The sequence below is a fragment of the Oreochromis aureus genome, linkage group 1, assembly GCF_013358895.1.
Source record: "Oreochromis aureus strain Israel breed Guangdong linkage group 1, ZZ_aureus, whole genome shotgun sequence".
NCBI lineage: Eukaryota > Metazoa > Chordata > Actinopteri > Cichliformes > Cichlidae > Oreochromis > Oreochromis aureus.
In genome coordinates this window covers 2660152-2676157 of record NC_052942.1, presented here as the reverse complement: position 1 = coordinate 2676157, position 16006 = coordinate 2660152, and the positions used below count along the sequence as shown (strand labels likewise).

The 16006-nt window shown below is 41.0% G+C and overlaps 1 protein-coding gene across 4 annotated transcripts in view; it reads right to left on the bottom strand.

Annotated features, from left to right (window-relative positions):
• LOC116329701 (golgin subfamily B member 1-like) overlaps positions 1-16006 on the bottom strand; it is a 43368-nt gene that overhangs the window by 17631 nt on the left and 9731 nt on the right. Inside the window, exons 5-18 of one of the 4 annotated variants that reach the window (XM_039619609.1) lie at positions 15731-15844; positions 12654-12809; positions 12276-12452; positions 12068-12190; positions 11848-11961; positions 11073-11376; positions 10788-10903; positions 9310-9427; positions 9132-9223; positions 8883-9034; positions 3878-4028; positions 3109-3199; positions 1098-1231; positions 455-564 (exon numbers count right to left, since the gene is read on the bottom strand). In XM_039619609.1, the coding sequence (XP_039475543.1) occupies positions 455-564; positions 1098-1231; positions 3109-3199; positions 3878-4028; positions 8883-9034; positions 9132-9223; positions 9310-9427; positions 10788-10903; positions 11073-11376; positions 11848-11961; positions 12068-12190; positions 12276-12452; positions 12654-12809; positions 15731-15844 (1952 nt within the window). Of the gene's footprint in view, positions 1-454; positions 565-911; positions 958-1097; positions 1232-3108; positions 3200-3877; positions 4030-8882; positions 9035-9131; positions 9224-9309; positions 9428-10787; positions 10904-11072; positions 11377-11847; positions 11962-12067; positions 12191-12275; positions 12453-12653; positions 12810-15730; positions 15845-16006 lie in introns of those variants that run through there. The other 3 variants (XM_039619574.1, XM_039619645.1, XM_039619685.1) reach the window with 3 other exon arrangements.

Here is a 16006-nt window from a genome sequence, read left to right as displayed (position 1 = left end):
AGTGAGCCTCGACTCATGTTTGTGTGTTCAGTTTGTAGGCTGCCTGAATGACCCACTGAGTACTGAACCCGTTGGTTTAACAGTTCTTGTTTTACTATCCGACTTATTGCAGCCGAAAGTAAGTACAAGTTATTCTGGATGCTTTAATGTCTTTTATACACTTTGTTGGTGATATTACATTTGAGCATTATTGGTTATGCAACCCTGCAGCTACCACTGACCTCAATTAATTTATGTAACACTTTACTTCTAACAATTACAGTACATATTACATACAGTCAGATGAACACTTCAGTTCATTTTGCATGATTTGCAAAACTCTAGATATATTTGAGAAACCAGAACATTAAATGTTAAACAACTTAAACACATTTCTTTGTCAGTGAACAAATGAAGAATTTTGATGTAGCACTGTGATCACAGTGTAGGGTTATGGTTTGAATGGTTAACTTACCCTTTGAGCTGTTCATTGAGACTGTTAACCAGCAGCTGATGCTTCTCCGCCTCTCTGCTTTGTTGACTTCTGACACTTGCAAGTTGGCTCTGCAGTTTGTCTGACTCGTTCTGCAGCGGCAGAAAACCAAACATCAATAAATAACACAAACATCATCACTGGATGAAGACATTTGCACTGCACACAAACGTGGATGACAGCAGACCTGCTGAAAACAACAGAACATGAAATCTGTTACTGCTATCATCAGTCATCTATTTGTGTGGACCATGCATGTGATGAAAAGGAACTTTGTAAATGTCAAAGGATCAGCAGTGTGAATACAGAAAACCTGTGAGCTTTATGCTTTGAACGTTACTTGACAAACGTATCCAAGGTTAAATAAGCACACCACACCATTAGCCATCACCGCCAGAGGTGCTCTCTAACGCACACAGACATGAGCGACCCAACACACCTGAGAGACCCAATTTGGCTGCTCATCTTCATCTACATCAAACGTCACCTGTGTTAGAAGGTTTTGTTACAAAATCCCAGTCCATGCAGTTCACTCATCGTTTACTCAGCAGTTGGTATGTTATACAAATGCTGCTTTCAGTTAACCCTGGGATAGCACATATGGTGTGTTGTTGGATGGAGTTACCTGTAATGCCTCTATACGGGCCTGCAGCTGCAGTCGATCCTCCAGGTCCTGGCAGCGCTCCTCCAGGCTCAGTATCTGCTCCTGTAGTTGATTTCTTTCCAGCTCCAGCTCCTCCACAACAGACCGCAGGCCATCTGGAATCAATGGCAGGGAGAATAAATACTAGGTATACAAACACAGGCTGGTAAGGTACAGTTAGCGCTAATGATTCACAGGGTAAATTCCACCGCTCTAATTTTAGCAGCAGAGCAAACTCTAAAAGGAAATGCAATATTTTAATCAATGCATTTTTGACATTTATAGAAATACTGTTTTCATTCACTTATTTTTTTTTCCTTTTTTAAAATTTCAAATATTTGAAAAAATTCAAAGCCTAACCCATCGTTGCTAACTAAATCTAAAAACCCCACTTTAGTGGGAAAGCTGGGAAAAAGAAGGGACGCCCCAGACCAATATATCGGATCTTGACCAAACATCAAGCTGAACTGGGTCTCTCTAGCAAAGAGCTGATTGCAGAGGCAGAAGCAGCCCTGACAGGTTGCCAGTCTATGCAAGGCTAACAAATCTGTTGCTGAGAAATTCCAAATAGTGAAAAAAGTTCCTGCAAAAGAACATAGGCGCGCACTGACCTCGTTTATATACAACCAGCTGGCAAACAGCAGATTGAATCCCTTGTTACAAAGAGATGAGTCGCCAACGAGTTGCGCTCATCAGCACAGACTGACTTAGACTGATTGCAATGGATGGCAACAAGGTATTTAAAAGTTAGCTAAAATGGTTTTAGTATGGATTTGACAACAGAAATAAAACCAAGAACTCGACTTTTGGTTGGTAATATGGTCGTCCCACCAGACCAACACAATACAGTGGTCTTACCCTCTAAACGGGTCTACACAAACTTACAATCAGTTGCTAAAAAAAAATAAATCAATGCAACCACTGGGGAACCACCCAGTTTTCATAGTTACAAGGAAGGAAGGCGGCTGAGCCTTTAAACAGAAAAGGACTCCCAGGAGCTTCATCACAGTAACGAATACAGCTTCATTAAATACTGGCATCAGATCAGTACTCTGTATCGGCACAGGGGTCCGTACCATATGAAACAGTTAGATTGGTGCATCCCTTGGAAAAAAGAAGGATTTTCTTCTTATAATAAAGAAAAAAATCCAGAAATCCAAAATTCAAAATTTAAGAAAACTGCATCTCTTAAGAGTATAGAATGATTCACTGACAGCTTCATTTACTGATTATGAAGCAGGGTGTGAAATAGAATTTTAATGCTTATCCACAAACAACCAAAAAAGACACCAGTCAGTTTTCCAAAAGTCCTCAGTCAGTAATTCTAATCTTCATTATAGGATCATTATGTTACTTCATTATGTTTTTCCTTGTGGGTGATCTTTTTTTTTCCAAATGCTGGTGTTTTTTTTGGTTTTATGACAGCAACAGTGCAGAAGACAGGATGGAGAAGAATTAAAGAAAAGGAGGTGACCATGCACACGACCAAAATATAAAAATAAAACTTACCACAGATGGGAAGCATCTTGCCACCTACATTTATATCATGTCACATTCAGTTCATTAAGACACAAACACTAGCCAGCTCAACCAGCATGCACATGTCCCCAAAACACTGGAAATTGAGTCACATGAATGAGAAGCAAAATATAAAAGTGAAGGTGCTCAATGTCAGGTTTTTCTTCATAAGGCGGGAATGAACTTAACTGTAGCTTGCTGTGTAAGCAGAAATAAAAACAAGCTAACCCCTAAAATAATAATGAACCAATGTAGATAACCCTGTTCATACAGTCACAGCAGTCGGAGGTTAGACGACAAACAGAATAAACCAACCAGCACCAACATTCCAGTGCTTAATAAACTAAGTTATGGTGAAAACACAAAGACAGCTCAGGCCTCCCAAAGTAATGTGCAGGTGACTGTGTGCATGCCAGTGGAAACTGTCCAGCGGGTCTCACACCTGTGTCAGGAGTACTGTACTCGGGCCACCAACCTCCCATGTTCTCCCCTTCCATTGGAGTGGTACTCTCTGAGATACTTCGAGGATCCTGAAACGGGGCCTGCCCATCGAGCTCAAAGTCCTCCTGCCAGTGCAAAAGTTTCATTGTAGCAGGGGATTATATTTTAAGCAATCATTTGACATTTAGGAAAAAAAGGCAAACTGTTTTTGCAAGTCTACTGTGTACAAGGCAAACAAGATAAAACAGGCAGGTAGCGAGATTATTCTTCCTCTTTGAATACAGTAAGCTTCCTGTTCTCTGTTATTAACCAAAAATAAAGAGCAAAAATGTAAAGAAACTAGGTGAAAAGGGGAGATTAGGGTAGTTTCATTTGTGCTATTCTCAATGAAACTCAGACCAGTGAATATCTTTTGGTGTTTAATTGCAGTTAAATAAACTAAAACGATTCTTTTTGTTTGCCTTTCTAAAGGATAACGCTTTTTTTGCTGATGATTTTATGCATGTAGTTTTCAGCTCCCTGTAAAAACTTGTATTAATGTTAACATGAAAAACGCTTCAAAATAACAATCCCAAAAAGGATTTTAAAAAGGCTGTTGTGAAACCGTTTTTTTTCTAGGTCTGCCCTGAGCTGCAGGATTTGATCTGAACAGGATTTATTTTATAAAGAAAATGTTACAAGACTCAGCTTCTGAAAATAACTGCAGATTGGTTGATATTAAAGCTGTACAGTTAGCCCCACTCATTCTTCAGCAAATGTCTGAGGCCGTGCTGGTATAAACGTCTATAATAAGAGCCACCTACCTGCAGACTTCGCTGGGATGGAAGTGCCAGCTTCTTGGCCCTGTGCTGGTCGAGCCTCCGAGCTTGAGCCAACTCCTCCTCCAACTCCTGCTGCCGAGTGACCAGTGCTGGATCGGAGCAGCCAGGAAAGAACCAGTCATCCTCAATCAGTTTTGTGCCACAGGGAAAGGGGAATGATGGGTTGGATTTAGGGTGTATTTACGGATGGGAAGTGAGTTTAAAGTGGACAAGACAGAATTATCGTAGTGTGGAACAGGATAATGTTTTTGAAGACAGGATGACAGAGATGGAGAGTTGACAAGAAGTATGATGGCATGAATGATGCTGGTGGTTTGGTGAGACACTTTCAACACCACAAACATACTCTGTGACAAAAAACAGTTTAATCCAATAGTATAGGCAACGAGAGCGACAGTAAGACTGCAAGTAAAGTAGAGCAATGACAAGAACTGAAGATGGAGAAATGGAAAGTTACTCCAGGTATTTATGCACTTGTGTATTTGCATAAGGTAGTGAACCTGAGAAACACTTCAAAAGCAGCATTCTGGTCAGAGCCATGCACACCTAATTTGCATAGCAAAGAAACACAGCATTTAAACAAGTGGGAAACAGGGAGGAAGGAGAAAACCCATCTTCATGAGTCACATTCAAAGCGAGTGCTTCATCACTGTGTCTTCAAAATGTAGAGCCGACAGGTATTTAGAGAAACACCAAGCAGATACATATCTGAGGGGACTCTAGTGGTGCTTTGACTTGTATTTTCATTTAGCAGCAAAAGATTCAAGAAGGGCAACGTCAAAATGATTAGAACTAAACATGTTCCCATCTGTTTTGTGACGACAGGTCAATTTTGACACGTTGGTAGGAAAAAGGGGGGCAGCTTGTAGCAAAGGGTGGGGCAGGAAAAGGAAAGGAGTTAACCGTGGTCAGTGTGGGTTCAGTGCACAAGCGGATTTAAACAAAAATGTATCAACCTTATTTTAACAGCATAGCCGAAAACAATCATTACCCTCTGCAGCAGGATAGAGCCAGTCTGCCACATGCTGGGCATTTCACCCACACTGACTACAGCAGAGCAGATTACAATAAAGCACATGCAAGAACAGCAGAAACGTGAGCGTTATGCATCAAGTCAAAATAGTGCTGTGAAATCTTATTACTAAAAATCAGCTGGTCTCAGGTAGGCTTTGTTTCTACTGAAAAGCTGTGAAAAACAGAGCTGTCCTCCTCAATGCAATTCATCATTTAATCCATAATGTTAAATAGTCATCTACACAGAGAGCTATCGGTGTGAATATGCTAGGTTTTATGAGTGAACTTAACTCCTTAATATTTCACAGCAAAGAGGTCTTTGCTGTGAAAATCATTGTGCATCATTTACCCACACAGTACTGATTAAAGTCTGCAGCAGACTTTAATCAGTATTGGTGAGCTGATATGTGCAAGTATATAGAAAATCAACTTGAAGATGGTCTTTAATGGGAGATTGGCCAATTTGAAATCTGGTAAGACTTTTTTACGTTAATGGATTAATTCCTGGAACTTAACGATCTCACCCTGTAGCCACTAATAAGCGTCAAGTTTGATACTTCCTAATTCAAATACATGAATATGAAATCAACATCACAGCAAATCACAGAAGACCCACTGACAAAGGGGTATTTGCAGAAACATTTGAAGCTCATCATGAGTTAGAGCACATGCTTCAATAGTAACTTTATCTGAATAAAATGACCAAAATTACACCAGTGAGCAAGACTCAGATGAACTCTCTTTAAACTCGGTATGAAAAAGCACAAATTGTTTTCCTAAAATTGATTTTGGTTTTCTGTCACACATGGATGAAATGTCAGTGAAGTGGAACATGTGACTCGACAAAACTCAAATTACCTTTTTCGCAGGGTTTTTATTGATTTATGAGGTAGACTCTTATTATTTGAGATCACATCATTATTGTCAACTACACTTGACTGATTATGAAATTAATAGGCTGTGACACCACTAATCAAAGTCAGGAGGAACAATTAGTACGTAAGAGACCATCAGCCGTTTTTCTTTGAGTATGATGTTGGCTTCATCTAACTAGGATTAAAGATGCATGTTTACCACTGTGATAACATTCTGGATTATTCAAGCAGTGCTTTGGATTTTATAACATTAGTATCATCTGTTAAAACTGTATTAACAAAATATATACTCCCATGTTAAAACCAAAAAAAAAACCTGATACATTTTGTAATAAACGTTTCCAAATTTACAATAATGAGCTTCACTGAAGCATTCTTATTGCTGACAAAAATCCAGCCTGTAATTACGAGGCTTGTGCATATTTTAAAAGCTAACTAACATTTTAGGATCACACTTAAAGATAATACCTGCTATGTCTGTCTCTGACAAGCTGAGTGGGACTATGTTGCTGAGCAGTAATACAGATGTTTCACAGATGTTTCACATTTCTGAGTATGAAATGTGCTATCTGAAGCTGAGGTGGCATGCATATTTTCACATTTAAAAACAACAACAACAAACAAACAAACAAACAGAAAACAAAAACAAAACAAAACAAATATCCAAATCCCCAAATTGAAAAGCACAAATACCTACACAATGACCGAGTATCTGAGGAGGTGGCACTTGTGCATAGCTCTACTAAGCTAGGTATGTCCTGTATGGAGGATAAGCTCTGGTGTCAGCCTTGTAGCTTTGATGAGGTTATATGCATTCGTCTTTTTAATAGGGTTAGTGCAAACCTACCATCCCACCACAATAGAGCAGCAATTTTCTTTAATTATATTTGACACCAGTTAATTATTGTTGGTGATTTCAGATATCTTAGCACACCAGAAATCAAAAGTTGAGAAGAAGAAACAGAAGGACAGAAGAAAACAAAAGGGTAAAGAATGGAAAAGAACAACACAGGACAGAGAAAGGAAGAGACTAAACTAAACAGCAGACTGTAACGTGCAGCATGACACTGTACTACCTGTCGTTTCCACCAGCAAATGCAAAATTCAGGGAAACTCCAGGCAGTACAGTGTGCACGAGCTGCACTGGAGGTTTGGAGGAGCCTGCATGCACAAAACTGATGGGAAACTGTTCTGGGTGGCTGCTCCCATCCCTGGAGCAGGGGCTGGAGAGGGAGAGTGGGGGGGTGGAGGTCCATGAGATGGGAGGCAGCACAGAGTAAACCAAATCTCGCCAATGACAACAGTGAGGATGGGGAAAAATGAAGAAAACAAAGTACTGTTCAGTCAAACAACACAGGAACATGACGAAAATGGTAAAACAAGCTAGCTCCATGAGGAAAATAAAGTGTGTGAAATATATTTGAAATTATTCCATTTAGTCCAGTCCTCTCCAAACTGAAGCCTGCCGCTGACTCAAAGTTTATTAAACATTAACCCTCTGGGGTCCAGGGTATAACTGGCCGTTTTTGACTACTTTTGATTTTACGTCTATATTTCACCTTTAGAAACTGTTTATCTTGCCTGTTTGGTATCATTGTTTTCAGCACAACCTCACGTCTGAATTTGGAGTTTGTTTTTTTTATTTTAACATACTGTATTAGCGCAATTGATCTAAATTCAGACAAAAAACTTAAAATCCAAGTAGAACAAAGTTATATTTCTTACTGTAAAACCCACAAACATGTTTAACGAATCATTTTCATAACTTGAAATGCAAATAGAAATTGTACATTTCTAAAAATAATGCACAAGTTATATGGTACTATTTACCTAAAAATGCAGCCAAGGCCTCAGGCGTTTTTTATACTATCATTTAAAACCATTTACAGAACAATCAGGTTGGCTGCATCAAATAAGAAGGCACACAAATTATTTGTCCCATTCCAAATGATAATTTCTGTCCACTTTAGAGGAGCACACCTCAGGCCTAAACCCTGCAGGCCTGACAACATGAGTGTATCACTCCTGTTTTCCATGTGGAGACGGCGTTCACACTGCAGTCTGCCTTTGGAGGCTTTTTGGAGCAACTGTGACGTTCACTGACACACAAAACAAAACAACAACTACACTACACATTAACTACACACTAACTACAGCCTCCAAACACGCTAAACATCACAAATCTCTCACATGTGAAAACTCGCTCTCTCTCTCTCTTTCACTCGCTCGCTCTCTCGCCGGTGTCACTCCTAAAACCAAGTGCCACATGTTGCCATATAATTTTTTTGATTGGTCGACATGGTACACTTTAACACCAATACAAAAGGGGTGTTTTTACTTTTTTTAAAAATGGTGTTTACTGCGGGAAGTAAAGACCATTTTATTCAGAAAAAAACATTGGGTGTATTTTTTATCGTAACTCTGGTTCTACGTGCCCTATCAACACAATTTAAAAACTGGTATATAGTTTTAAGCCTGCACTTTCAACCCAAGTGGGAATGGAGACTCTGGGTCGCTGCATCTTGTTTTCTGTGTCGTCTTAAATTGGTCATGTGACTTTGACGCACCAGCGCGTCCGTTGACCCCAGAGTGTTAATGGAGATCGCGGTACAGTAATGCCAGAACTGAACAAAAGTATCCCCAAAACCACAGCTAGCACTAAGGTAACATGACTCTGACAGAACCCCGTGACCCAAATTTGTGTTAACAAACAAAACGCCAAAAATGTAGACAGAGTTTGTGCGTTTTACAATAACACTAAGTTCCTTTTTAGATGCTAACAGAGGATTTGTACTTTGGTATACTAACAGGTTTAAGAATGACTAAATAATTAAAGCCGAATTTTGAGGAACAGAAATACAGCACAACTTTAAAGTATTAAAGAACAGTTTTCAGCTTTGTTTTTAGGCTCTTCACATATATGAATGTCAGCAGGCGTGTGTCGTTATTTCACACTGGCTGAGGATTTCTGAGCAGATTAACTGTGACTCTGATGTTAACCCTGCTTCTACCTCCTAGCTATAACTGACCTACTGATTCCACCATCATTAACTAATTTGATCTAAACGAGTTTGACTCATCGTCCAGCAAAAGTCTTACCCTCTCTTTCCTCCTCCATGTGGCTGATACGGAGGGACAAGGCAGCCTTCTCCTCCCTGGCCCGGTCTCTGGCACTGACCACCTCAGCTACCATCTCCTGCCACTCCAGCACCTGGCTCTGAGTGTCATCAGCGCTGCCTGATTCACTTGCCTATGTTCAGCAGGTGCAAAAAGGGATAAGAGACCATCTGTGAGTATTAAATGTAAAACAAAAGCAGCAGGTTTAAGAAAATGTTTGGGTGCTATACCTGAGAGGCAGCCCTCTTGGTGAACTGCTCCAAGTCTGCCTGCAGTGTCCTCTGTTGCTCCTCATACACCACCAACTTTGCCTCCAGCATTTCTAACGATAACATCGAACAAAAATAATGTTCATTTTTGAACTGAGGATTTCCCTTAAGCGTTTTCCTGAAAGTTTAATTTTATTACCGTTTTTTGCTTTAACCTCCTCGTATTGCTCCACCTTCCAGAGGTTTTCTTCTCTCTCCTCCTCGAGTGCAGTGATGCGACTCCGCAGGGCAGTCAGGTCTGGGGGAGCGACTCCAGCCTAAACAGGGCAGAGTCAAAAGTGTCTCTGTTTACTTGGAAGCTTTGCTTTCCAAATGACTTTCAGCATTTTGACGCGTTTTAGATTTTCACTCTTGATAACAAACTGAAAACGGCGTCTTGCAGGCGATCGGCTGATATAAAAGGAAAACGGATAATGTGACGGATGCTGCATCAGCTTTATGGTCATGACGAGCAGCACGAGCAGTAATGAGCTCAAATCTAAAAACAGGTATCAGTTTTAACGACACCAAAGTGAAAGCGAGCTCTCTCCCTACAACTCAGAACAGTCTTATATTCTGTAAGCTATTTCACAGGGTTACATGATTTAACACTGTGAAATAAACTCTAAACAATCTACAACACAGTGGTCCCTCGCGGTTCACCTTTCGCGGTCTCACTGTTTCCCGGATTTTTTTGTGTGCAATTTTGCATGGTTTTTATTTTATGTATCTATTTATTTTATTTATTTTTTACAGTGCATTGTGTTCTGCGTCCTGATTGGCTGTAGACCATTGTCAATCAATCTCGTGCCGTGTCTCCTGTACAGTACAGAATATGTTCAGTTTGTCACATTTCCATAAATCTTCGATCCCAGCAGTGTGACTCTGAAGGTCTGTACTGTATGTTTGTAAGTTTTCTCCCCAACAAACAACAATGTCGACTAAACGTCGTCACCTGCGGGAGCCTTTGGCTTAATTCTATAATACTGGACTTCTTTTTCTACGAAGGTTTGAACTTTGAGAGTTTAAACAAGAGAGAAAAGTGTGAAAATGTTCAAAGTGAAAATGTATAAAGTGTGTAGTTTTACTTAAAACATCTATAATAATTATATTAAAAAAAATAAAGTTGGCTACTTCGCGGATTTCACCTATCGCGGGTTATTTTTAGAACATAACTCCCGCGATAAACGAGGGACCGCTGTAGTACAGTGCACCACAAACATCTACATTTCTATGTTTTATCGATAAAGATTGATACAATTGTAACATTTATACTTGAATAACAGCTGGTTTTATCATTCAGAGTTCAACCATGAGTGGCTTCTCTCGAGTTTATGATTAGCATTTTAAGGATCATTTTGTGTGACTGCAGGAGTTATTTTCTTCTACAGTGCTGTGCAAACAGCCCTTATTTCTTTATATTTCATGTATGTTTGACCAAAACAGAGTTGTACAATTCTAACAAGCCTGAAACCCGAAACCTGGACTGACCATCTTTATTCAATACAGCCTGAACTCACTTTGGCAGCTTTTCTCCCTTTTACTGCACTGGCAGTGAATTTGGGATCATTGCCATAAGCACAGCACAAAAGCACAAAATGTTTTGTCCATCCGACTTGGACAACTTGAAACCCTCACCTGGCTTTTCTTCAGTTCCTCCTCCAGCTGTCTGATTCGACTTTTAGACCAAGCTTTCATTTTTAGGAACTTGGCCTCTGATCTGCTGGCTTCATCTGTTTTCTGTTTTGCTTGTGCTGCAAAAATAACAAAAGACAAAGTTTGAAGCACTGAAAGAACTTGAAAATGTCCTCATGTTCTGCTGCATTGTGTGAACAAACTAAAAATTCCCAGGATGTACATGGGAAAAAGACACCAACTGAACACTGAAGGAGTTCAGATAAATCATCAAAATGAGAAACCAACCTTCCAGCTCAGCTATCCTCTGGATGGAAGCTGAATCTGTGAGCACATTTCCACTTCCTGATGCCTCTTGACTGGCAGGTGGTGCTGCTGCCTGGGCTCTCCTCAGGTCCTCCAGCTGCCTCATGAGATCCTGTTGGGTTTGATCCAGCTGTGCTTGATGCTGCTCGGTCATTCGCTGCACCTCTGCCTGCTGCTTCTCCATCAGGTCACGGAGTTGTGCTCGCATCACATGCTTCTCTGCCTCCATTTTGGATTCAAGGCTCTCTCGCTCGACTTGTAGCCTCTGCAGCTGCTCTGAGAGTTCCTGCATGGACAAAGTATTTGTTCCACATAAGTTTCAAGGTGTCATTATTTCAAGAGAGGTTGAAGAATGGCTACAAAATGACAACGGAGAACATTCTATGCAGGCTGAATGAAAAGTGAAGCACACTGCATCACAATCATTTCCCAGACAAAAATATTTACATGGGAACTATTATGATCATTTCAGCACTATATTTGTATTCTTGGATTTTTGTAGAAAAGCTTAGCATGATGCACAGAGATTTCATCCTCTGTCTGAAAGAAGCTGTTTTAGCCCCTCCCCCCGAGCTTGCTACATGTAAGCAACATTAGGGATATTTCTTCTCTGGTCTGAAAACAAGTGTTTACAGTAGTCTGAAGCTGCGTTTAAGCTCAAAGACATTAAATATGGAAATTGATCATTTTGACAGAAAATAAGGAAAAACACCAAAGTCTTTACTGAGATGCAAACGGGAGCGGCGAGTCTGCTAACCTTTATCTGCTGATCTCTCCCGTCCACCTCTCCCTGGAGAACATCAATGACCTGAGTTTTACCCAGCAGCACTTCCTCCTTCTCATGAAGCTTCTGTTTTAGAGCCTTGAGAAGCTGAAAAGAAAAGCACGGATTCACAAACAACCCCAAAATTCCAACTTCTTTCAGTTGCATAAACTCCTGACTGACTGTGGGATGTAATCTTAAATGTCTGTGTTACCTGCTCCAAGTCTGCACTGGCATCTGACTTGGCTGCTAGCTTGAAGAGCTCCTGTTCATGCATCTGGTTGACCTCCATCAGCTGGCTGTCCTTCTGAATGATGATGTCTTTGAATGTCTGGATCTATAAACAAACACACAACTCATTGTGAACCCAAGACAGCTAAATTCTACAACAGAAGCTGTATTGTCCATCTTTGAAAACCTACATTCTGCTTGTACATGCTCTCCTTTTGGCTGTACTGCTCCTTCTCTGTAGCCAGCAGGTCTTTGAGGCTGTCTGTCTGCTCCTGCAGCAAACTGTAGCGCTCCTCTGCTTCCCCCACTTTCTTAGTCAAGCTCTGTACCAGCAACTGCAGCTCCTGCATCGCCCCGCCGTCCTCAGCCTGGGGGGACAGAATACATGAGTGACAGTGACCGCATCTCTGAGAAAATGCAAGACATCGCCTGTTTTGACTCAGCTTTAATCCATTTTCTTCTACTTTCCTAACTTTGTCTGCCTATTGTTAATACGTGCAATATTTGGATTGGAAAACTACAAAGAAAAACGCATTGAGATGATTCTACATGCTCAAAGCATTTATGACCTTTTGTGGTGGTGCAGGTGTGATGGGCTGATCTCCAGCCAGCGCTGTTTGCAGGTGGACAATGTAGGCCTCTTTTTCTGCCAGCTTCTTGTCCTTCTCTGTCAGCATAGTGTCCACTTCTTCACCACGCTGCCGCTGAGACTCCAACTCCTTCATCTACACAAAGTATTGGTCAGAAAAATTGTATCTCAAAGTGTAAGCGTGCACCTCAGGATATGTCACAACAGAAAAAGAAATGAATACATCCGTTTGCTCAATGACACCATTGTGGGTGCTGTCTGCGCATATTCATGGAAAGGATGGTTAGTCTGTAACTACAAGAAGAAATGAAGAGAAAAATATGGAGCCAGGAAAAATACAGGGTGGGCCATTTATATGGATACACCGTAATAACATGGGAATGGTTGGTGATATTAAAGTCCTGTTTGTGGCACATTAGTATATGTGAGGGGGCAAAACTCCTCAAGATGGGTGGTGACCATGGTGGCCATTTAGAAGTCGGCCATCTTGGATACAACTTTTGTTTTTTCAATAGGAAGAGGGCCATGTGACACATCAAACTTATTGGTAATGTCACAAGAAAAACAATGGTGTGCTTGGTTTCAACGTAACTTTATTCTTTCATGAGTTATTTACAAGTTTCTCTTTGTTCACAGCCATTGACATGTCGAAGAGGTTAACACGTGAGGAGCGGATCGAAATCGTGTTGATATCTGGTGAACGCAGTAACCGGGTCATTGCAGCAGATTTCAATGCAAGACACCCTACGAGACCACCCATCTCCCATGCTACAGTTAGCAAACTGCTTGCTAAGTTTCGTGAAACTGGTTCAGTGTTGGATTTGCCAAAATGTGGATGCAAGAAAACTGTCACTAATGAAGAAACATCAGTGGCTGTCCTAGCTTCATTCAGCAAGAGCCCACAGCGTAGCACTCGCCGCATGTCACTGGAGAGTGGCATTAGTCGAACATCCCTTCGGCGGATATTAGCTACTCACAAATGGCACCCTTACAAACTCCAGCTACTGCAGCATCTCAACGAGGATGACCCAGATCGGCGCACAGAATTTGCAGAATGGGCAAAACAAAAATTGGAACAGGACCCTCAGTTCACGCAGAAGATTTTGTTCAGTGATGAGGCAAACTTTTATGTGAATGGTGAAGTTAACAAACAAAACCACCGCTATTGGTCTGACACTAACCCACACTGGATGGATCCCTCCAAGGCTACGTTCACACTGCAGGTCTTAATGCTCAATTCCGATTTTTTGATCAAATCTGATTTTTTTGTCTGCTTGTTCACACTACAAATAAAATGCGACAGCAAACGCTCTAGTGTGAACGCTCAAAGCGGCCGCATGCGCAAAAGAAGACGTCACACACAACGCGCTCTGTTTAGACCCAGAGCAAACAGTATTGTTTGACTGATGGCCCTTAATATAAAGACTTCGGACTTTCGTTTCCCATTTTTGCTTTAAGTTATTTTGTTATTTACATAATAATGTAAATAACCTAATAATGATCCTTTTTGCTGTTTTAGAGGAGCGGTGCTTCAAAGGATAATCTGCAGATTTCTGTCAGAATCTGCAGATTATACAGTACAAATAAAATGTTCACGTTGTCTTCCCAACAGTTTCACTGACATCTACACCGGATGGCCAGGAAGCGTTCGCGATGTCTTCTCAGGTGCTTCTCCGGCGCTGATAATTGGCGTCTGTCTTGTGTCAGTGACATAAAAGACGGATTTAATGCGACATGACTGTTCAAACAGCAGTCGCTTTCTAACACATCGGATATGTATCGGATTCAGTACCACATATGAAAGTGACCCAGATCGGATTTGTGCCGTTCACACTGTCATACCATGATCGGATATGGGTCGCAGAGGGTCAAAAAAATCGGATTTGATGCGCTTTCGCCTGCAGTAGCCCAAGACTGTTAGAACAACAAAAGTGATGGTTTGGTGTGGTATATGGGGCACAACGATAGTGGGTCCATTCTTCATCAATGGAAACCTCAAGGCCACTGGATATTTGAAATTGCTACATGATGATGTGTTTCCCTCTTTGTGCACTGAAGCTGGCACGTTCCCTGAGTTTTTCCAGCAAGATGGTGCACCACCACATTATGGGTGCCAGGTCCGAGCATTCCTAGATGAACAGTTTCCTGGAAAGTGGATTGGTCGTCATGGGCCAGTTGAATGGCCCTGTTGGTCTCCCGATCTGACCCCTTAGACTTTTATCTTTGGGGTCATCTGAAGGCAATTGTCTATGGTGTGAAGATACGAGATGTGCAGCACCTGAAACTACGGATACCGGATGCCTGTGCTGGCATTTCTCCTGCGGTGTTGCTATCAGTGTGTGAAGAGTGGGAGAAGAGGGTTGCATTGACAATCCAACACAATGGGCAGCACATTGAACACATTTTATAAGTGGTCAGAAACTTGTAAATAACTCATGAAAGAATAAAGTTGTGTTGAAACCAAGCACACCATTGTTTTTCTTGTGACATTACCAATAAGTTTGATGTGTCACATGGCCCTCTTCCTATTGAAAAAACAAAAGTTGTATCCAAGATGGCCGACTTCTAAATGGCCACCATGGTCACCACCCATCTTGAGGAGTTTGCCCCCTCACATATACTAATGTGCCACAAACAGGACTTTAATATCACCAACCATTCCCATGTTATTACAGTGTATCCATATAAATGGCCCACCCTGTAGAATAAACTGGTGACATTTTTCCATAAATTTATTGGATTCATCTCTGTCAATATGAGCTGTGTTGAGGAAACATTTCATTTTCTACGGGCATTTCTTTGTTCTCTGCTGAAATTAGCTGCCATTGCTGTTTTTCTGTTGTGTCATGCCTGATTATAATTCAAATTAAGAATAGATACATGTAATTATAAAAAAATAACTTCAAAAAATTAAGTGGATGTGGTGGGGGCACAGGGTAAGGCTAGTTAGGCCAAGACTAGCACCTATGTGGGTTCCAACAATACTCCAAGTAACATCAGTGGGAAATATCTCATTTCCCTTTATCTGGTAGGCATCAAAATCAAAGTATGCTTTACTTTGTTTTCCAGTTCCACATCTCTTTGTGCAAGCTGCTGTTCTAGTTCATCAACCTTCTTCTTCAGCAGGACAATCTTGCCTCGGCTGGCTTGTTCTCCTCCTTCTGATGAACCCTAAACAGAAACATGAAGATAGCACTTTAACAATCCCAATGGAAACAGAGCAGAAACATGATTCAAATGGGATCCGCATGGCATGACTGTGTCTGAGCTTCTAAAGCCAATGGTGCACTGAATTGGTGGAAAACGTTTAGTATTTATTTGTTTCTACGTTTA